This window comes from Cervus elaphus, chromosome 5 (genome assembly GCF_910594005.1).
Source record: "Cervus elaphus chromosome 5, mCerEla1.1, whole genome shotgun sequence".
Classification (NCBI taxonomy): Eukaryota; Metazoa; Chordata; class Mammalia; order Artiodactyla; family Cervidae; genus Cervus; species Cervus elaphus.
Genome location: NC_057819.1, coordinates 83534786 through 83558621, shown reverse-complemented (window position 1 = coordinate 83558621; position 23836 = coordinate 83534786). Strand labels below are relative to the sequence as shown.

Below are 23836 nucleotides of genomic sequence, written 5' to 3'. Positions count from 1 at the left end.
ACTACTTTTTTTGCCTCATCACTTTCCCCAGCCGCCTGCTTTTCCCTCCCCCTCCACCACCTTTTTTTGCATTTTGCCACATCATGCGACTAAGGGCGAGCAACGTCATTTCCGTGGGCGCTTAAGGTCCCACCCACGTACTTCCGGGTGCACGTGACGCTGGTCGGGAAAGGTCGGCTGGTCGCTGCCAGAATGCAGAGCGAGTTCTGGGGAAGTGCGGCGTCTCCTGGGAATGAGGTGGCTGTTGGGCCGCCTTGAGGAATGGCGGTGCTGCTGCCTTCCCCTGTGTGCCCTGTCTGTTTAAATCGAGTCCCTTACGAAGAGGACGTGGCATGGGCAGATGGGCCCAGCCTCCCGCCCTCTCGGTGACTCAGGGAAACGGCCTCCCTGCAGAGCGGTCTTGGCAGTAGGCTGCTGCCCTCCTCCCCCGCCTGGTTCCGTGTGGTGGGTGGGTGGTGGTTACATCCCAAAGAGGGGGCATTGAAATGGGGTTTAAAATCCTCTCTGCCCTTCTGACGGTTGGAGAAGCTGACGCTTGGCTTCTAGCAGAGCTAATAGTCTCTTCGGATGTTAAACAATTGACTCAAAGGGCGGTGAAGGCCATTGATGAGGTATCTCAAATAGGCCTTGTGATGGCCTTTCTTAACGTTTCTGCGGACATTTTGGCAGACGTGTTTATGAATGTAGCCTAGTAATTTGCTGGAGATTTTGAGTGTCCTAAATACGCTCAAGAATAGGACTGAAATTGTAGCAGGAGGACTTTTTTTCCAGCCATGTCAAATAATGAGGCTCAAAGGTTTAGGTTAAAGTTGGGTTTTTTCTCAGTGTGGCTAAAATACGCTCTTGGAGAAAGAGATTAACTATTAGCGGTGTGTTTCAGTGGGACCACCTTAACAGTGTAAGTTAACAGTATTTGGGAATGCCAGTACCTCAAAGCTGAAGCATCGTGTCTTCTCTCTGCGTAAAGCTGTCTACGGTATTCAGTATCGGTTAATAACCTTCCCAGTACTCTATTGCTAAAGTATAAGCTATAATGATATTTCATAACAGCACAGATACAGTAAAGGATAAAAGAATTTTCGTTCTGTGCCGTTCATTTTAAGAGAGATGTAACTTTTTCCAGAAAGATCTTGAGGAACTATTCAGGTACACGTTAATTATTTTTAGTGCCCTTTTCAGTTAAACATAAAACCCCTATTAGGTAGACAGTAATTTTGTGTGTCAAGCAGTTTTACTTAAGAGAAATTTGCTTAATCATTTAAATTGCTTTTAATATTTTCCCCAAAGTATATCTCACATACTGAGGATGAGACAAGAATCTTTGGCAGTTAAAATTGCAGACAGAGACTATTCTGCAAAGAAAAGCCCCACCACCATGTCATCAGAGTGAATATTTATGCTTGGCAAAGTTTCATTATGTTTTGTTAAGCTAAATACTTGAAGATGTTCTGTATTCTGTGGCATTTGAAATGACCTTTCTAATAACCAGTTTAAACACGAGCTGCTTTGAATCTTTTGGAAGTATGCAAATTTTAAATTAAAGATCTAAAGGTGTTGCTGCTCTATTATACAGTTAAAGCAGTAACTTGAATCAATTTATATTTCCAGTCTCAGAATCCGGGATACAAATGAGCTATGATATGAATCGGAGACCAAAATTTTATTAATAACAGTCTTGCATTTTCAGACAGACCTCTAATTTTAAATATACGGTTAGAATCCACAAAGCAATGGATTTTAGCTTGGATATTTGGTGTGGAATGTGTAACCAAAAGTGCACTGAGATTGTTAAAGTGAGTGCTGTGTCATCACGCACAGAAATGAATGCCTTGTTTTCACAATCATTTACATTATACCAGCTCATTTTGAACACTGTATCCTTCAGTAAATCTAGAATTTTTCAAGAGAAAAAAAATGTACTAGATGATAAACATTAAAAAAAAAAACACCAAAGCCCAAATCTGTGCCTATTAAAGACTAATGATGTTTGGCTGAGGTAATGAAAGAACTTTTTATGGTAGTACACTGTTCTTGTTAATGTGTAGAAGCAGGACAAAAGGTTATCAATACTTTGTTTATAAGCCCTAGAGGCTGAGTCACTGTTAACGGTTACCTGAGCAGTAACTAAATGGCTTTGTTTTCAGGCACTACCTTAAGTTAGAGAAGATAGGGGGAGAAAAACACTCAACATCTGTTATCTGGTTTATAAGGTTATCAAACTATAACAAAGTCTTTTAATAAGACTATAAATGTTATTGTCATGGCTTTTGATTTCAGAAATCCAGTGTTTTAGCAAGGTAGCAATGTTAATAAAATAGTCAAATACTTTTGAGTTTGAAGGTATTTTTAGCAGAATATTCAATAGTAGGTACTTGTTTTGAGTTATACCAAGTGCAAATAGGAAAAACTACATTGTTGCTCTGCTATCTTGAGGAGTGCCAGTTTCTCAAAACCTACACAAGAAAACTTTGTCTCCTGAATATTATGCCAGGACCTGTGTTACACCGATATATATATATATATATATAATCAGTGAGAATGACACATCAGAAAAACTTCCTTGTAGGATTCCTCTGTAGTTTTTCATCTGCAAGCAATGGTGGATTTAAGGCCCATACCTTTTAACTTGACCTTTTAAAAATAGCATGAACTAACTGCATTGCAGAAGCGACAAATAAAGCATTTCTCGGACATTAAGAGATTAATTTTGAAGCAGAAGTTTAAACTTAACCCACTGAACCAAATATTTTAAATTCAGATTTTAATGAAATCAAGAAGGATATACTTTAGCATTACCTAAGTAAGATAAGTGGTTTTGCCATTTAAACAGCAGCTTTGAGAAACATCTCAGCCCCCTAGGACCACTGCTATGAATTCCAGCAGGATTAAAGAGCATATCAAAGGCCAATAAATGACTCAGTTATCAGTGCCCGCTTTGTTTTGATCCTGAACAAGTCACCCAAAACGATATTTATAAAGCAAGACAAAACTTTGATGGCATTATTTTAGTATAAAATGGATCTTAACATATATTCAGTTATCACTCACTGCCCAGGCCTGTCCTAAATCTGATTTATATAGACAAGTTTTATAATGTATCATGGATGGCAATAAGATCTGAAGTGAATATTCTGCATCAGGAGCAACCATGTTCCAAGTAAGCAGTCAAGTCTAGCCCTGTGGGAATACAATCTGGAGTCTAGCATATTTTAGGTCCCTCCCAAGTTTTCTAAAGGTTAAATCAGATTCCAGCAGAGGAATGAAGTAGCTCAGAACATTACCTTAAAAAGTCAGCTCAGAAAAGTTGGTTCAAATATAGTGATACACAAAGCTTTGGGGACAGAAAAACCCAGAATAGCACCAACACTACTGATCAACAAAGTCAGATACTGTGTCACAACCTCCTTTTCACTTGGAAAAACAAAAGTTAAAAAGAAGCTTAAGATCTACAGATGCAGGGGTGGGAATGATTGTTGTGGGCTTCCCCCCTCTCCAGCCCCTTCTAAATGTGTACAACTGTCTCCTTTCACCTCCTGGAGTTACTGTTTCCAAAGCAGGGTATGACCCACAAACATGTTCTACTACTTTTAAAATTCTGTTACACTCCAGGGATAGTTCTGCAAGTAGCAATGCAGGAGGCAGCCCTGCTGTTGCTGCTCAGTCACTAAGTTGTGTCTGACTCTGCAACCCGATGGACTGCAGCATGCCAGGATTCCCTGTCCTTCACAATCTCCAAGAGTTTGTTCAGACTCTTGCCCAATGCATTGGTGATGCCATCCAACCATCTCATCCTCTGTCACCTTCTCCTCCTGCCCTCAATCTTTCCCAGTATCAGAGCCGATTCCAGTGAATCAGCTTTTTGCATCAGGTGGCCAAAATATTGGAGTTTCAGCATCAGTCCTTCTAATGAATATTCAGGGTTGATTTCCTTTAGGATTAACTGGCTTAATCTCCTTGCTGTCCAAGAGGCTCTCAAGAATCTTCTCCAGCACCACAATTCGAAAGTACCAATTCTTCAAGACTCAGCCTTCTTTATGGTCTTAACTCTCACAAGCATACATGACTACTGTAAAAAAACATAGCTTTGACTACACAAACCTTTGTAGGCAAAGTGATGTCTCTGCTTTTTAATATGCTATCTAGGTTTGTCATAGCTTTTCTTCCAAGGAGCAATGTCTTTTAAAATTTCATGGCTGCAGTCTCCATCTGCAGTGATTTTGGAGCCCAAAAAAATAAAATCTGTCACTGTTTCCACTTTTTTTCCCATCTGTTTGCCATGAAGTGATGGGACCCAATGCCAGAATGTTGAGTTTTAAGCCACTTTTCCACTCTCTTCTTTCATCAAGAGGCTCTTTAGTTCCTCTTTGCTTTCTACCATTAGAGTGGTATCATCTGTATATCTGAGGTTTTGATATTTCTCGTGGCAATGTGATTCATCCAGCGTGGCATTTTGCATGATGTACTCTGCATAGAAGTTAAATAAGCAGGGTGACAATATACAGCTTTGAAGTACTCCTTTCCCAATTTTGAACCAGTCCGTTGTTCCATGTCTGGTTCTAACTTGTTTCTTGACCTGCATACAGATTTCTCAGGAGATAAGTAATCTGATATTCTCATCTCTATAAGAATTTCCCACAATTTTTTGTGATCCACACAGGCTCAGATGGTAAAGAATCTGCCTGCAAATGTAGGAGACCAGGGTTTGATCCGTGGGTTGGGAAGACCCCCTGGAGAAAGGAATGGTTACCCACTCTAGTATTCTTGCCTGGAGAATTCCATGGATAAAGGAGCTTGGCGGGCTACAGTCCATGGGGTCACAGAGAGCTGGACACAACTGAGTGACTAACACACTAAAGCAGAGTCAGAGGCTTTAGAGTAGTCAATGAAGCAGGTGTTTTTCTGGAATTCTCTTGCTTTCTCTATGATCTGACGGATGCTGGCGATTTTACAGCTGGTTCCTGTGCCTTTTCTAAATCCAGTTTGTACATCTGGAAGTTCTTGGTTCATGTACTGTTGAAGTCGAGCTTGAAGGATTTTGAGCATCACCTTGCTAGCATGTGAAATGAGCACAATTGTAGTTTGAACATTCTTTGACATTGCCCTTCTTTGGGATTGGCATGAAAACTGACCTTTCCCAGCCTTGCAGCCTTGTTATGGTATTATAATGAACTCATCCTCAGAAGAGAATATTAAGGACTGACATTTGGTAAAGTTTTGGCTAACTCAAAGTCAAGGAAAAGTCAAGGAAACAGGACTTACTTAGTTACCAAACCCTTCAGTATATAACAATGAAAAATAATGTTAAGGGGCTTCCCTGGTGGCTCAGTGATAAGAGAATCCACCTGCTAATGCAGAAGACATAGAGGATCCCACATGCCATGGAGCCACATGAGCCCATGAGCCACAATATCGAGCCTGTGCCCTAGAACTAGGGAACTGCAACTCCTTCCTGAGCCCATGCACCACAAGAAAAGCCAGCGCAACGAGAGCCCTGCACACCACAACTAGAGTAGCCCCTGCTTGCTGCGACTAGGGAAAAGTGCTTGGCAATGAAGACCCAGCACAGTTAAAAATAATTTTTAAAAAATGTTAAAAGGCTTTATTTGGCTGCACTGGGTCTTAGTTGCAGCACATGGGATCTTTTTTTAGTTCAGGCATATAGGATCTTTAGTTGCGGCATGTGGTATCTTGTTCCCTGACCAGGGATCAAACCTGAGCCCCCTACATTGGGAGCGCAGAGTCTTAGCCACTGGACCACCAGGGAAGACCCTGAAAAGGTTTTTAAAAACCTTTTTTAAATGGGGAAATCAATTCTGAAGCTTAAAGAGCTCAGGTTCATCACTGTGAAGTGATACATATAGTACTCTTGCAAATGTAGCCTGATCTGAATATGTACCAAATGTAGAACACACTAGAAATTACTCTTTTAAATGCCTTAAACCTCGATGTGTCATGGTGGTAAAAATGCATTAGGTAAAATAAACCCAAAACTTGTTTACTTCCTTTTGTTGCTCATATTCCAAATAACTGAGTTTAATGTTGTACAGTATACACACATATAATTATTATTCATTCTGTAACACTCCAGTAATGAAAAATATGCCAACTTAAATTTTTTTCCTACATCATATTTACTGATTTAAATTTTATTTTTCTTTTCTAAGCCAATCCTATTAGCACCAAAAGGCATGAAAACAGTCTCTTTGGGTTAGGCCAATCATGGGTTTGGGTGGACTCCAGGAGCTGGTGATGAACAGGGAGGCCTGGCGTGCTGGGGTTCATGGGGTCACAAAGAGTCAGACACTACTGAGTGACTGAACTAAATCAATATATAAAGTTGGTGACTCAAATAAAGCTTCCACAGGGTGAGAATAAAAACTAACCGGATGAATAGTCCTTCATGTCTCCATATTTGGGGACTATCAAGCTAAGCCATCAGATCAGATGTAGAGATGAGATTATACTCATTACTGCAAAGGCCTTAAAAATTCCATTTCTTGAATGGGAACTAGATGGAGTAGCAAACTAGCACAAAACAGCAGTCTATAAGTGCTGCATGCTGTAAAAAGAAAACTCCAGGGCAAGCTGACTTTCAGATTTTCCTATCTGTAAGAATGAGTAGCACTCAAATTATCATTCATATGACCTATCTAATCTTAACCCAAGTTACAGAATTGGAAACCTCAAAACCCTTCAAAAAAGCCCTTCTCAAGGTGAAACTGATCATCTTTCCATTGTTTATCCCTTATTCCTCTCTCCAACCACACAAATTCTGTCTCCTTTTTTGTTCAAGTCCAACCCTTACTTAAAAATGCACCTTAAAATCTATTTGCCTTACTTAAGCTACTATAGCATTTATCGACTGTAATACCTATTTAATTTGAAGCCCAGGCCAACTTACCTTGGAGTTAGCACATCATTTATAAATATCAACCACATACAAAAAGCACCACATTGGGTGTTAGGTTATATTCTGGGTTATCCCATCTTACTTCTTACGATTTAGCTGAGCACCAAGGAATATTAGATTAAGAAACATGTTAGAATTTATCTGGACAAGTAAAATAATTGATTATTTTGAAAAATCTTCAAAGCTTCATTAGAGTTCTGTATTATTTGTATTTTCAGGTTTCCTTTATTTTTTTATTTATTTATTTTTTTTCTTGATACCAGCTGAAGCAGCCTTTTTATTACTTTTATGTACAGTACAGAAAACTCAATAGTGTACACTCAGCCCAGCTTGGTGGCCAGTTCTTTGGCCTTAGTCTTTTCCAGCTTGGCAATGCGAGCCACTGACTTCGGCCCCAGGACATTGCCTCCCCAGTGACGACGGATCTCATCGTATCTGTCGTTGTAATTGGTTCTGATGGCTTCCACCAGCTTAGCCAGAGCACTCTTGTCCTCCGAGTTGACTTGTGTGAAGGCCACGGTGGTGCATGTCTTCCTGTGGACCAGGCGCCCCAGCCGGGCCTTGCCCTTGATGATGCAGTAGGGAACCCCCATCTTGCGGCACAGGGCAGGCAGGAAGACCACGAGCTCGATGGGATCCACATCGTGAGCGATCACCACCAGCTGAGCCTTCTTGTTCTCCACCAGGGTGGTGACAGTGTTGACCCCTGCTCTAAGGACAGGTGGCCTCTTGGTGGGGACGTCGCCTTTGCCGGCGGCTTTCTTCTCAGGGCGGGCCAGCAGCCTCTGCTTCTTCTCCTGCTTTGTCTCTGGTCTGTACTTGTGGGCCAGCTTAAGCAGTTGAGTAGCTGTTTGTCGGTCCAAGGCCTGGGTGAATTGGTTAATTGCAGGAGGCACCTTCAGCCGCTTATAGAGAATAGCCCTTTGCCGCTGCAGCCGGATGTAGCGGGGCCATTTGACAAAGCGGGTGAGGTCCCTCTTGGGTTGGATGTCCTGTCCAATGCCAAAATTCTTGGGCCTCTTCTCGAACAGGGGGTTGACCACCTTCTTGGCCTCCTGCTTCTTCACCACGGCCAGGGCCAGGGCTACCTTCTTCCCCTTGGCCTTCTTTCCCTTTGGCATCTTGAAGGGCTGGCGTAGAGCTTCAGGTTTCCTTTAAAGTAATACAGGTTACTTTGAAAATCTTTGGGAGAATAAAGATAACAAAGTTTTTGTAACAAATTAAACTCCTGCTGCATTCAATCCTGTCAGGTCTGCTATAAAGAAAAGTTGGGAATTCCTTGGTGGTCCGTGTTCAATTCTGTCAGGTCTGCTATAAAGAAAAATTGGGAATTCCTTGGTGGTCCAGTGGTTAGAATTTGGCGCTTTCACTGCTATGGCCCAGGTTTGATCCCTGGTCAGGAAACTGAGATCCCACAAGCTGCATGGCTTGGCCAAAAATAAATTTTTAAAAAAGTGAAAACCAAAAAACCCCTTAGTATTTCATGAAATTAAGTTCTTTTCTTTCAATTAAAATAATTTGAGTCAGAATGGGCTTATGAAAAGCAGCTTTTCTGGAATAAAGTGCAAGTGGTAAAAAAAATGAAATCAAAAGACTATTTCCTGATATGCAAAAATTACATGAGATTCAAACTTCATTGTCCATAAAGCTTTACTGGAACACAGCCGTATCTGTTTATGTACTGTCCATGGCTGCTTGTATATTACAATAGCATAGTAGCTGCAACAGACTGTATGCCTTGGAAGTTAAATACTATCTTATCTGGCCCTATCAAATTCATATTGGTTAATTTTATTAATTTCATTTCTTGTAGACAAGTTAAAACTAAGAAAAAAGAGCAGAATATCTAAATATGTAAATTAAGATGATAATGAGGCACTTTCTTGTCTGTTTTACAAGGATATTTTTGAGGGATCACATTCATACAGTACAGTAAGAAAGGTACTTCACTACATTGCTATTAGGAATGTAAAGTGTTAGGCAACACTAGGTAACACCTGTTAGGCAACAAGAGTCTCAAAAATCACTTCCAGTGATGTAAAGAATTCGACCATAAGAACATATCACAGTTTACTTAAACATTTCCCTATTGATAGCTATGTATGTAATTTTCAGCTTTTTACTACTAGAAATATTTTAATAACTATGTAACATAAATCATCAAACTGATTCTAAATCTATAGGAGTCAAATTTTACTAGAAACATAATTAGGTTATCTACTCTCAGAGAGTTCCTAGGATATAAATTTAAAGTTGGGCTTGCTGCATCACAGGTTGTGCACATCTTCAATTTTACTAAATATTGCTAATATGTCCTCTAAATTAAGAGCAATTTATCCTATGCCAACACTTTGCAGGCATATTAATTGTTGCCAATATGATGGAAAAGAATGGGATCTCATTTTCAACTGCATTTCCCGAATTTCTAGTAAGACTCAGTGTTTGATTTATTGACCGTGTTTCCTTTTACAAAATGACTGACCATCTTCTTTGCCCATATTTCTATGATAACATTCATCTTCATTTACTTTATCCAGTAATTTAAAGGTGAATCCTCATTTTTTAAATTTTTTAATGGAAAGATCATTGCTTTACAGAATTTTGTTGTTTTCTGTCAAACCATAACGAGTCAGCCATAGGTAAGTAAACATACATTCCTTCCCTCTTGAACTTCCCTCCCAGTCACACCCCTCTAGGTTGACACAGAGCCTGTTTGAGGCCTCTGCAAATAAATTCTTTGGTACCATCTCTCTAGATTCCGTATATAAGCGTTAGTGTATGATATTCATCCTTCTCTTTCTGACTTATTTCACCCTGTACAATAGGCTCTAGGTTCATCCAGCTCATTAGAACCAACTCAAATATGTTCCTTTTTATGGCTGAGTAATACTCCATTGTGTATATGTACCACAACTTCTTTATCCATTCATCTGTGGATGGACATCTAGGTTGCTTCCATATTCTAGCTATTGTAAATAGTGCTGCAATGAACAATGGGATACATGTCTTTTTCAGTTTTGGTTTCCTCAGGGTATATGCCTAGGAGTGGGATTGCTGGGTCATATGGTGGATTTATTTCTAGTTTTTTAAGGAATCTCCATACCGTCTTCCATAGTGGCTGTTATCAATTTATATTCCCACCAACAGTGCAAGAACATTCCCTTTTCTCCACACTGTCTCCAGCATTTGTTTGTAGACTTTTTGATGATGGCCATTCTGACTGGTATGAGTTAATATCTCATTGCAGTTTTGATTTGCATTTCTCTAATAATGAGCGATGTTGAGCATCTTTTCATGTGTTTGTTAGCCATCTGTATGTGTTCTTTAGAGAAATGTCTGTCCCTCTTTCAAGAACAAATTTTTCCGTAACCACAACCTTTCCTCCAAGACTCTTTCCACCTTAACTAGATTCAAAATTCCTCTCATACTTCTCTCACAGCCCTCTCAGTAGAAATCTGTTTTTCTTATCAATACCATTGTCACAATTACCTCAAAGATGTAATGATGTCATTCCCTGCCAATAAATTCATATATAGTACCAAAGTGAAAGCTGCTCAGTCATGTCTGACTCTTTGTGACCCCCATGGACTGTAGTCCATGGAATACTCCAGGCCAGAACTGGAGTGGGTAGCTGTTCCCTTCTCCAGGGGATCTTCCCAACCCAGGGACTGAACCCAGGTCTCCCACACTGCAGGTGGGTTCTTTACCAGCTGAGCCACCAGGGAAGCCCATATAGTACCAAGTAAGTCCAAATTCCATAATTTGGCTTCCAAAGCCTTCCATAATCTGTCTTCAATATTTTCAGCCTATTACTCTTTTATATATATATATATATATATATATATATATATATACACACACATATATACACATACACATATGCACACACATACTCAATGTACCAAATAAAGTAAGACTGTTTGCCACCCCTCTCAGATATCTCCTGAGTTTTCTAATTCTGCCTTGATTTATGCTGTTTTTGGCACCCAAGTGTTTATTGGAAATTCTTACCTCAAGGAAAGTTCTTCCTTACAAAGTAATGCCATTAAATAAATACAGTTGACCCTTCAAGACCTCTATGATCTGGGGTGCCCACCCTCCCTGCAGTTGAAAATCCTCATGTAACTTTACAGTCAGCCCTCCATATCAGTGGTTCCACATCCTCAGATTCAGTGAACACATGTATTATTCAATACTCTCAGTTCAGTTTTTTGCGGCCCCATGAATCTTAGCACGCCAGGCCTCCCTGTCCATCACCAACTCCCGGAGATTACTCAAACTCATGTCCATCAAGTTGGTGATGCCATCCAGCCATCTCATCCTCTGTCGTCCCCTTCTCCTCCTGCCCCCAATCCCTCCCAGCATCAGGGTCTTTTCCAATGAGTCAACTCTTCACATGAGGTGACCAAAGTATTGGAGTTTCAGCTTCAGCATCAGTCCTTCCAATGAACACCCGGGACTGATCTCCTTTAGGATGGACTGGTTGGATCTCCTTGCAGTCCAAGGGGCTCTCAAGAGTCTTCTCCAACACCACAGTTCAAAAGCATCAATTCTTCAGTGCTCAGCTTTTTTCACAGTCCAACTCTCACATCCATACATGACCACTGGAAAAACCACAGTCTTGACTAGACAGACCTTTGTTGGCAAAGTAATGTCTCTGCTTTTTAATATGCTATCTAGGTTGGTCATAACTTTCCTTCCAAGGAGTAAGCGTCTTTTAATTTCATGGCTCTACTAGGTATTAATTGGAAAAAACAAAAAAACCTTGTGTATAACAGGTTCCCTGGTAGCTCAGCTGGTAAAGAAGCCACCTGCAATGCAGGAGACCCCAGTTCGATTCCTGGGTTGAAAAGATCCCCTGGAGGAGGGCATGGCAACCCACTCCAATATTCTTTCCTGGAGAATCCCATGGACAGAGGATTCTGGCAGGCTACAGTCCCTGGGGTCAGAAAGAGTTGGACATGACTGAGCAACTAAGCAGTGTATAACAGAACCCACGCATTTCAAACCCATGTTGTTCAAGGACCATTTGTATATGAAGCAGTTAGGAAAAAAAGCACCATTCTGCAACCTTAAGAATATAACTGATTCAGGCAAGAATCATCAGCTGATAAATTCAGAGAGTTAATAATTTATGAGGAACAGGCCATTTCATGTAATTTTAAAGTATTCTTCCCACAAACTACTTATTAATTATAAGAGTAACTAGACTGAAGAAATAAAAAAACCACTCTAACCAATTAATCAAAATTAGTATCACCAATAAGGGGCAAATACCATATACCTCCAGATTTGATGCCTTGGGAAAGATACTGTATCACCTATGTGGAATTCCAGTAACAAATGCAAAACCATGAGGAAACATTAGGGAAATCCAAACTGAGGACATTCTATCGTATAAAATAACTAACCTGTATTATTAAAAAATGTCAAAAATGTTATTCAAATATGTTAAGTGTGAAAGACAACAAATACATGTAGGAAAGGACATGGAGAAAAGGGAACCCTCTTACAATGTTGGCGGGAATGTAAGTTGGCACAGCCATTACGGAAAACACTAAAGAGTTTCCTCAAAAATTAAAAATTGAACTGCCATAAGACCTAGCAATTCCACTTCTGGGTATTTTCTGAAGAAAACAAAGACACTAATTCTAAAAGATATATGCATCCCTATGTTCACCACAGCATGGTTTACAACAGCCAAGATATGGAAGCAACCTAAGTATCCATTGATGGATGAACGGATAAAGAAGATGTGATACAAATATTTACAATGGCATATTAGTCATTAAAAAAAATGAAACCTTGCCATTTGCAATAACATGAATGGATCTAGAGGGTATTAAGGTAAGTCAGAGATCAACAAATATTATATGATTTTACTTCTACGTGGAACCTGAAAAACTAAACATAACAAAACAGAAACAGTCATAGATACAGAGAATAAACAGGTGGTTGGCAGAGGAGAAGGAGTAGGGGGATGAGTGAAATAGGTGACAGAGATGAAGAGATACAATCTTCAGGTTTGTTACCTTCACAGGTAAAAAATAAATGAATCTTGGGATGAAATGTACAGCATGGGGAATATAGTCAATAATATTGTAATATCTGTGTATGCTGACAGATGGTAACTAGACTTATTGTGATGATCATTTTGTAATGTACAGAAATACCAAATCACTATGTTACCTGGAAATAACAGGGTTATAGGTTAACTGTACTTCAGTTTATTTTCTCAATTATCTTTTAAACTGTAGTTGATTTATAATGTCTCAGGTGTAACTAAGTTATATATACATACACATATATGTACTTTTTAAGATTCCTTTCCATTATAGGTTATTATAAGATGCTGAGTACAGTTATTATAGGTTGTTGTAAGGTACTGAATATAGTTCCCTGTGCTATACAGCATGTCCTTATTGTTTATCTCTTATGTATAGTAGTGTATATCTCTTAATCCCAAGTTCTCTACACTTCAATTTTTAAAAAGGTTAAATGTGAAAGATGAAGAAAAACAGAAGACACCTTTTCCATATTAAAGAATATTAAATACAATACATGCTTCTTGACTGGATCCTCAACTAGGGGAAAATGCTATAAAGAACATTACTGGGAAAACTGATGAAATTATAGATATGCACTATAGATTTAGAATGTGTGCTTAGTAATAATTTACTGAAGTAAAGAGCTTTCATTCCAAGAATCCACGTACATCCCCACATCAAAGGAATACACTGATACATATGCCTGGGAAGAGAAAATGACAGGGCTAATATGCTGAAACAGTGTCTTCAGCACTGCAGATTCAAAACGACCAATTAACAGTGCTGAGAATGTTCCACGAAACCATTACCACTCACCTTACTTCAAGAACAAACATGGATTTGGGTCCTCATGTGATTTTTTTCAATAAAGGCTTCAAGATTCTAATACTGAACAGAAGAAATGTTTACATGCCAAAGGAAAGAACTGCAAAAGACTGTTCTCTATAAAAATTTTACATTCTTAAATTTTACCGAAAAATAACAAAAAACACATTATGATACCTTTTGAATTTGAACACTAATAGCTTTATTTAACAGACATTGAATGACTACTATGTGCAAAGCACTGTGTTAGGTGCCATGAAAGATACAAAGATGAAAAAGACATAGTCCCTGCCCACAAGGAGCGTATAATCTAGTGGGGGAGACAGACAAATACACAAATAACTAGAATACAAGGCAGTGAACAACAGAGTGGACAAGTGCTGAGTGTGTCTGAGTGTGATACTAACTAGCCTCAAGGTTCCAATTTGAAACACTGGTGATGTACAGTTAGCTGCTTTGAAAATCCCATTTCAAGATCAGCATAATAAATGTTTAAATGGTCCTATCCAAGCAGCTGGAGGCAAGACAATAGGCCAGGTGGAAGGGCTGTTTGAAAGACTGTCACATTTACATATGTGATGCTGATACAAGTACGTAGGGACAGCTAAAAAAAGACCATATATATATCATCTGTCCTTTGGTTAATGGCTATAGCTACTGTTTTAAACAATATACTTTTATATAAAAAGGAATTTGTATAATTCCAGAAAAGTCAACTTAAGGATTAATATTAATTCAACAAAGAATCTTGCCATAGGCAATTTTCTTATTTACTAATTGATTAAGTATTTTCTCTAAATATCTATAAAGCTCTGTAGCAATTAAACGGTTAGACATCTAAGTATTGCTGAGTAAAAACCTCTTATGTTTAGCCTTCGGAAGGAAATGGTCACAAACCTGATAACCTGATATAATACTACTCTATTAGCAACAAGAAGGCCTTAAAGAGATTTAAGGAAAATAATTTTTAATGCTTCAATGCAAATGGAATACACACTGATTAAATACAATTCAATGTTCTTTGAAAATATCTCATTGACAGCATTTGATACCAGTTAAGGCCAGCAAAACTGAAGTGAGGAAAATACCACATATATTGTCTTTCATTGGTTTCATATATAATTGCCTATGACAATGGCAACTCAATTTTTTCTTGGAAAATTCCATTTATTGGTACCGATGAGCTCTGATTTGCTTTTAACTAGTATGCTTAAAAACAGCTGCTGACCACTTCCTCTTGGTAGTGCTGTCTGGCATAAACGGCAGAGAAGAAACATGTTTCTGGCTGTTTTTCCTGCTTCCTGAATTGGAGGGTTCACTGCTTAGCCTGTTTCCTTCAATGTGTCACCGTGATCCTGGGACCTCTGCTGCTTCCGCTCGAGGAAACGAGCACGTGCATCTGATATGGATTTATCATCATTTCTTCTTTGCATTTTCTTTAGGACTTCTTTGGATATTCCATCTGAAAACATTACAAATTAATCCAATAAAATTTTAGTTTTGAGTTTGGTATTAGAAATGTTAAGAGAAAGAGATGCTCTGGTTTTTTAATGTTTAGCTGGGGGAAAGAGGAAATTAAATTTTGCCCTTTAAAAGGAAATGATATAAAGTCTCTGGTTAAAAATAAGAGTATAGAGGCCTGAGAAGTCAGAAAAATTGACCCTAATTCAAGCAAGTAGTGCAGTTATTACGGTTGCTGTTGTTTAGTTGCTAAGTCATGTCTGACTCTCTTGCAACCCCACCAGGCTCCTCTGTCCATGGGATTTCCCAGGCAAGAATACTGGAGTGGGTTGCCATTTCCTTTTCCAGGAGGATCTTCCTGACCCAGGGATCAAACCCCCGTCTCCCGCATTGGCAGGCAGGTTCTTTAGCGCTGAGCCGTGAGCGAGCCCACAGAGCATTTAGACACTGCGACCAAGCACCGAGCAGCTAGCACTGCCAGCGACACTGCTGTCATCTCGGGGAAACTCCCCCCATTCTGCTTCCCACTGATGTTAAATAAGGATGATGCAATTTGTTCCATCAGCCTCAAACAGTTTTGCTGAAAAGCTTTTTTTACATGTGAGCTGAGAATTAACCTTTCTGCCCTAGTTCACTACCACAACTGTTTATGCCTCCTGAAGGAAATGGTCCAAAAAAGCAAAAACTAATGAGATGACTTAGTCATTTTATAGTTAAGTACAAAGCTTTCTGGTTGATGAGTAGTAATATTAACTACTGCAACTAGGGGCCTAACATTTTAAGAAAAAAAAAAAAAATCTCTTGGGGAAAAAAAAATGTTCTGAGGTAATATTTCACAAAATTTTTAAATGAAATAGTAAAGCACTACTGGCAAGCAGTATGGTGTAATGGTTGAGTAGAGGCCACAGAATCAGATTTCCTGGATTCAAAATCCAGATTCACCAAATATTAGCTTTGAGATTTTCAGCAAATTATTGTACACTGCTAAGTATTTCCTCATCCATACAGTAGGGATATGTAGTTACTTCATATAGTTATTGTGGAAATTTAATGGGGTTACATAAGTTGTTAGCACATGGCAAAAGTTCAATAGATATTATTAATAATGCTCCTGGACAAAGGGGTTAAGAAAAACATGACTAACTGGAAGGAAAGAAGGAAGTCAAAGTACGTCTGAGGCTCATGACAACTGTTTGCTTTTCTGAGGAGACAGAGCCGGAACCTAAGCTCTGTGACAGCATTTCTGCAACTATATGAGAATTTGGACACCTATGCTCTAGAACAAGTGATTCACTCACCCTTCCGGTGCTTTACATTTTCCTTATTGGTCCACCTCCTTCGCGCATCTTCTCTCACTTCACGTCGGGCCACACTGCTCAAATCATGTGCATTAAATTCATGCAACTTGGGTAGCAAGTCTCTCACCCATTCATAACGAATTGGACACACAATTCTTGCATAGACTTTGGTGGTAACTAATACCTCATGAAAAATGATCCATTCAAGTTTGGTTTCCTGTTCATGAAGCTACACAAAAGAATTTGTTTTAGGATGACAACTCAATAACCTGCCTTATTCCAGATTAGACCAACCAAACATTAACAGCCTAAAGTTTTCTGAGTTAATTTCTATATTCTTCAATCAAACAAGAGGCACACATCGACCAACACCTTTATGTAATATAGATATATGCTAAACATATCCTCACATCTCTTTTTTCAGAAAAAAAGTAGAAGACATCTGTATATTACTTATTTCTACATCTTTACAAAAGGAAGAAATTTATACAGCTTCCTTTACAAAAGGAAGAAATTTCTTCCTATTAGTAAAAATTAAGGTACTTACTGCTGAGGAAGGATGAATGTGAACTGGGCTTCCACGCCCATCCATTGTGCAAAATGTTCTCCCAACAGACCTAAGAACCGAAAAACCAAAGGATCAAAGACAAGAACAGTAAAAACAATTAAATGAGTAGAGCACTAACAATGAAAAAGTATATGTCCTACTACAAGGAGTACTATGTGGAGAGGTTTATATTGAACTGTCACTGTAACTTCTCTACCAATTTATCTTAAAACTAACGATTCAGGGAATTCCCTGGTGGTCCAGTGCTAAAGACTCTGTGATCTCACTGCCGAGGGCCTGCATTTGATCCCTGGTCAGGGAACTAAAATCCCTGAAGCAATGCAGTGCAGCCAAAAAAAAAACTAATGAGACAACTTATTATAGTCATTTTACTTAAGTACAAAACTTTCTGGTTGGTAAGTAGTAATATTAACAATAATATTGTATTTGTGCTTTAGAATTTCCAAAATGCTTTCACAATGAAGCATCAAATAAACCTACTAGTTTTGACAGCCAGGTACTTTATTCAAAGATCAAAACTGAGATTCAAATAAATTAGATAGCTTTCTCAAGGGCAAAGAGCTAATGTATGGTGAAAGCGAGCCCCAAACATAGGTCTTTGGACATAAATACAGTATTCTTTACATTGTATTATACTACAACCCCTTTCAAAGGTATAAATCATTTTCACCATTCTAAAATAGACAATTAGAACAGTTCATCTATAATTTTTCTTTCTTTTCTTTATATAATTTTTCTAATTCCTATTAACTTTATAAATTCTTACCCTCTTCTATACTTCCTACATAAAGGTTATTCCATATTCCAAAAGCTTATCAGAATAAAACCTTAGCTTAATCACACAACTGATTACCTATAAAACTTTACATGTATATTCCTATTATAACCCAGGTCAGACTGCATTATAATTATTTGTATATATATCTACATAGTCCATATTTGGACAGTACAAAAATCTTTTCACTTGAATAATTTGAAAGTTAGTCACCAATCTTATGCTTCATCATCCCCAAATACCTGAGTGTGCGTTTCCTATAATCAAGAATATTCTCATACATAACCATCATAAAACCATCAAAACCAGGAATTAACACTGATACATTCAGTTCAGTTCAGTTGCTCAGTCGTGTCCGACTCTTTGCGACCCCATGAATTGCAGCACGCCAGGCCTCCCTGTCCATCACCAACTCCCAGAGTTGACTCAAACTCACGCCCATCGAGTCGGTGATGCCATCCAGCCATCTCATCCTCTGTCGTCCCCTCTTCCTCCTGCCCCCAATCCCTCCCAGCATCAGGGTCTTTTCCAATGAGTCAACTCTTCGCATCAGGTGGCCAAAGTACTGGAGTTTCAGCTTCAGCATCAGTCCTTCCAATGAACACCCAGGATTGATCTCCTTTAGGATGGACTGGTTGGATCTCCACTGATACATTACTAGGATCTAATTCTCAGGACCCACTGAAGTTTTATCAAATGTCCTAACAATATCCTTTATAGCAAAAGGACCCAGTTCAGAAATCATGTATTGCCTTTACTTTTTATGGTCCTTTAGTCTCCTTCATTCTGGAAAACACCCCCTAGTCTAGCTTTGACCTTCACGATCTTGACACCTTTAAGGATTACAGGCTAGTTATTTTGCAGTATGTCCCTCAATTTGATTTTGTCTGTTTTAAGACGATTTGACTCAGGTTACAGATCTGTGGCAGGAATATCACAGAAGAGATGCTCTGTTTTCATTACATCCTATCAGGAGGAACAAGATTTTGATTTACTTCATTTCTGATGTTCACTTTAATTGTCTGATTTAGGTAACATCTGCCAGGCTTCTTCACTGAGGAGTTACTTTTTCCCTTTGTAATTAACAAGAATTTTCTGAAGAGGTGCTGAACTCTGTAAATAATTCCATTTGTCATTAAACTTCTAATTTATTCATTCATTAATTTATATGATTATAGGCCCAGGATTTCACATTTTATTCAATCCATTACTATCAGTATTACGAATGTCAAAATATCCCATCTTTGATCAGCCTGGGCCTGTTCAAACTGGCTCCTATGTACTTGGTCACATGGCCTCCGCCTTCACTGATGACCACTTTGCTTACAGGTAAAATAAGATGTTTTGGGCTTATTGTGTACTTTCCCAGACCCATTTCTCCAAAGGTCCTTTATGTGGCAGATGGTTGTTCCAAGTCAAAATCTGTGCAGAGGGACTTCTCTGGTGGTCCAGTGGTTAAGAATCAGCCATGCAGTGAAGGGGACATGGGTCTGATCCCTGTCAGGGGAACTGAGATACCACATTTCTCAAGGTAGCTTTCTCAAGATCAAAGAGCTAATACATGGTGAAAGCAAGTCCCAAACATAGGTCTTTGGACTTAAATACAGCATTCTTTACATTTATTATATTACATCTCCTTTCAAAGGTATAAATAATTTTCACTATTCTAATATATGATAATTAGAACAGTTCATCTATAATTTTCCTAATTCCTGTTAATGTTAAATTCTTATCCTCTTCTGTACTTCCCTACATAAAGGTTATTCCAAAAACTCATCAGAATAAAACCTTAGCTTAATTGTTACAACTGGTTTCCTATAAAACTTTACATATATTCCTGTGGAGCAACTGAGCCCACGGGCTGCAACTGCTGGGCCTGAATGCCACAACTAGAGAGTCTGTCCATGTGCCACGATGAAAGATCCTGCGTGATCCAACAAAGATCACAAGTGACAAATCTAAGACCTGACACAGCCAAAAATAAAAAAACAACATCTGGGCACAAAGTATATTCATTGCTATTATAGTTATTGCTCCTAGTCCATCTCATAGTTAGCTTACATAAATATTTACAGACACACAAATACATATCATACACACTCACACACAGAGTAACACCTATTTTTTATTACAGTATCTATCCATCCACTTAACTGTATTAAAAACTGTAATATCTAAAATTTCAATCAATACCACAGGGCTCATTCCTGTTTTCTTTTAGTATTTCTAACTCCCTTCACCATTTACTTTAATGTATTCAATTACATGATCAACTCCTCCGTATATAACGAATCTCCCATCACCACCACTCTTACCCCTTTCCCCACAAAGATGTCCTTCCTCCACTCAGACTCTGACATTCAAACAACCAAACAACTCCCATGTGACTACCTTGCCCAATCTTGCTCAAGAACTGACAGTCCACACCAAACCATCCTTCATCAGGGACGCCATCCTCAACCTATTTGGCTTTCACACTCCACAAAGAGTCACTCCTCTGCAAGAGAACCACTGTCCCTCAACTTGGGCACTAATACCCCAAGCTGGATAGCGGTCCTACAGACTCCCTCCTCCCCACGTGCGTTTCAGTATCCCACTCTCAGCCACCGCAGTTTCCCCTGCAGAGCTGACAGTTATGAGAAGGCTCACTGTAACTGATGTCATCATAATCACAGAGCTTAAATCAAACTTTCTTTAACATTAAATAGTTCAATATGGTCATCAAATACAGTTATATTTCTCTATCCGTCTCTCAAGCTCCTAGTGCTTACCTTCGAGCTACATTTTTGAAATAACCCGCACAAAGACATCTTCGCAGGACTTCATGTTTAGGGCCTTCAAAGGTCTCTCTTGGGAAATCACTTTGCTATTGACAGAATAAATGTATAGTGGTTAAGTCTCACAGAACAATTTGAAACAATCTTTTGGTTTGAAAACTCCAAATTTCTAAAGACTTCTGTTTCTGGCAGATATGGAATATGAGGGACCAGATTTACCCTTCTGCTTCAAACAACCAAAAAAATGGACAAAACAAGTGAAATAATGATTTCCAAAGCACTATATGAAGGGCAATGGTGTCTGAGAAATAAATGAAGGAAAAAAATGAATTAACCCCAACAACTGTTCCAGCCTACAGTCAACCTTGAGAGAGATTCTGGACCAAGGTGGAGGAAAGGAAACACTGGAGTGAAACCTGGAGAACTCCCTGAGTTAAACAGACAGAGCTGAGAATCCAGAGAGACCAGGATGGCTAGAATTCCCAGCCAAAGTTCAGCAGAGAAGTGATCTGCAGAGGACCCTGGAGATATACAGGAGGACTTCAAGAGTTCAGCTGAGAACTGACAAGCACATGAATGTGAGGAAATTACCCAAGGCCAGGAAAAGAGCCTCCCAAAAGGATAAGGGACAACAGAGTTGTGTGCACAGGGTCAGTACCTGTTCCTACACCTTATAATACACGTGGTTTTGGGGAGAGAACTCAGAAGGCCTTGCCAAAATGCCACTCAAGAGAAAAAAAAAAATCACAGCAATCACCTGTTTAAGCTTCCTGATCAGTTCTCTGAGTTGAGCTTCAACACGAAATGCAGAAAATAAGCACCTCCAATGAATCCAATGTTTCTGGCACCATGAAGCTGGAGCTCCACTGCAACACAAAAATACTGGTGTATCAAAAGTATCTTTCATAAGCGAAAGACAGTCTAACATTCTCATTTCTATTATACAACTAGAAACAGATAAGCAACTGTCAGCTCTTTTATGCTGCTGCTGCTGGCTACTGCTAAGTCACTTCAGTCGTGTCGACTCTGTGCGGCCCCATAGACGGCAGCCCTCCAGGCTCCACCGTCCCTGGGATTCTCCAGGCAAGAACACTGGAGTGGGTTGCTATTCCCTTCTCCAATGCATGAAAGTGAAAAGTGAAAGTGAAGTCACTCAGTCGTGTCCGACGCTTTGCGACCCCACGGACTGCAGCCTACCAGGCTCCTCCATCCATGGGATTTTCCAGGCAAGAGTACTGGAGTGGGTTGCCATTTCCTTCTCCAGTGCATGAAAGTGAAAAGTGAAAGTGAAGTCGCTCAGTCATGTCCGACTCTTCGCGACCCCATGGACTGCAGCCCACCAGGCTCCTCTGCCCGTGGGATTTTCCAGGCAAGAGTACTGGAGTGGGTTGCCATTTCCTTCTCCAGTGCATGAAAGTGAAAAGTGAAAGTGAAGTCGCTCAGTCATGTCCGACTCTTCGCGACCCCATGGACTGCAGCCCACCAGGCTCCTCTGCCCGTGGGATTTTCCAGGCAAGAGTACTGGAGTGGGTTGCCATTGCCTTCTCCGCTCTTTTATGAGACCTGTCCAATTAATAAGAAAACACTTTAAGGAATATGAAAAAACAAATTAATACACCTCTAAGTGAATTAAAATAACTTGTAAATAGATTTCTTTTTATACATATATGCTTTAACAAATATCCAATAATTTTCTCATCTAAGCTAGTTATACAGAACCAAAATTCTATGAGGTCAGTTTTCAGGAAAGGTTAAGGAGAGAAGAAAGACACAATAAATGACGGTCACAGTCACCTCACAGAGAAATCTCACTAATGTTCACAAAAATACATTGAGGTCAGTATAATCCCCATTGAAACTTACTGTCTGAAGTCATATTCTTACTGAAGCTATATTTCAAACTAAGGCTCTCCAGTTCAAAGAACTATCTCACATACCTTGATTTGCACTGTTCAAAGATGACGGCTAAAGTTGCAAAGTCATTAAATCCTCCAGCTTTAGCTGCCAACTCGCGGTGTCTCTGCTCTGCTTCCTTCTGGTACTCTGGATCAACTAAAACGACAGTTGGAAAGGAAGTTTAGTTCCACTTTACATCAAGTCTCTTTCTTCGCTTAGTTTATTCAAGCTTATTGAAATCTGCCTCACCCTCTGAGGTAGAATAAAGGAGAATGACATTAACTCTTCGGTGGGGGAGTGTGAACCTCTAACTACTCCCACAATTCCTTTTCCTCTTTAATCACACTTTGGAGACTTTTTGCCAGAACAGCAACATTACTTCTCTTAATCGATTTACCTTTAAAAGAGTATTTAGAATTTACTATTTGTTTTTACCGTAAGAGTAACCCATGTTCATATTAAAAAAAAAAGTAGAAGTTCAATGTTCCCCACTTTGTCACATTATCCACAAGTCAATCCTCAGGGCTAACCACTGTTAACTATTTAGTATGTGTCCTTTAAGATATTTTCTACATATATACATACAAGCATTGTGTATGATGATTTATTTTCTTCTTAAGTTTCTTCTGATAACTTCTTTTATTTATTTAATAATAAGTTAATAAGTTAATAACTATTCATTCTCAAACATACCTACATTGTATTTCTCAGGGGTATAAGGATATAACACAATTTAACCCACCCCTATTTATCCAATTCCTAATTATAGACAATTAGACAGGACCATCACATATGTAAAACTGAAATACTACAAACTTTTCTCTTGTAATTTTATACTGAAGAATATTATGCATACAGAAAACTACACAGGTTCTAAGTGTACTGCTCAATGAATATTCACAAATCCAACATACCAATGTACTCAACAGACAGATCAACAAGCAGAATATTACCAGCATCCCAGAGCCCCTTCTTCACTCTCCTTTCAATAACTACTCAGTCCCTTCCACAAGGATAACCATATTCAGACTTTTAACCCCAATGAAAGGGTTTATTTGTTTTTAAACTTTATATAAATGTACTTTATGTGTCTGGTTTCTTTTGCTCACCCTTATGTTTCTGAGATTTATCTGTTAGTGACTTTGACCCAATCCCACTCAGGAATTATATGTTCTCTGATTGCCCAAATTCCCCACATAGCACTTTACCCAGGCTAATCTTTCGGAGTCCCCTGGCCACATTTTTTTTTCCTCAAAATTTCCTAGGGCTCCTTCCTTCA

General features: G+C 39.1%; 2 protein-coding genes across 4 annotated transcripts in view; both read right to left on the bottom strand.

The window, feature by feature from the left end:
* Positions 1 to 7162: 7162 nt before the first annotated feature.
* On the bottom strand, positions 7163 to 8046 carry LOC122694301 (60S ribosomal protein L7a-like). The gene has a single exon (XM_043902864.1). The coding sequence runs from the start codon at positions 8029 to 8031 to the stop codon at positions 7231 to 7233; it is 801 nt and encodes a 266-aa protein (XP_043758799.1). The 5' UTR covers positions 8032 to 8046; the 3' UTR covers positions 7163 to 7230.
* A 5914-nt stretch (positions 8047 to 13960) lies between these two features.
* DHX40 (DEAH-box helicase 40) overlaps positions 13961 to 23836 on the bottom strand; it is a 46626-nt gene continuing 36750 nt past the window's right edge. For all 3 annotated transcript variants that reach the window (XM_043902844.1, XM_043902846.1, XM_043902845.1), the window contains 6 exons: positions 22599 to 22713; positions 21419 to 21527; positions 20656 to 20750; positions 17089 to 17158; positions 16542 to 16770; positions 13961 to 15244 (listed from right to left, as the gene is read on the bottom strand). In XM_043902844.1, coding sequence (XP_043758779.1) covers positions 15105 to 15244; positions 16542 to 16770; positions 17089 to 17158; positions 20656 to 20750; positions 21419 to 21527; positions 22599 to 22713 — 758 coding nt within the window. In that variant the 3' untranslated portion in view covers positions 13961 to 15104. The remainder of the gene's footprint in view (positions 15245 to 16541; positions 16771 to 17088; positions 17159 to 20655; positions 20751 to 21418; positions 21528 to 22598; positions 22714 to 23836) is intronic.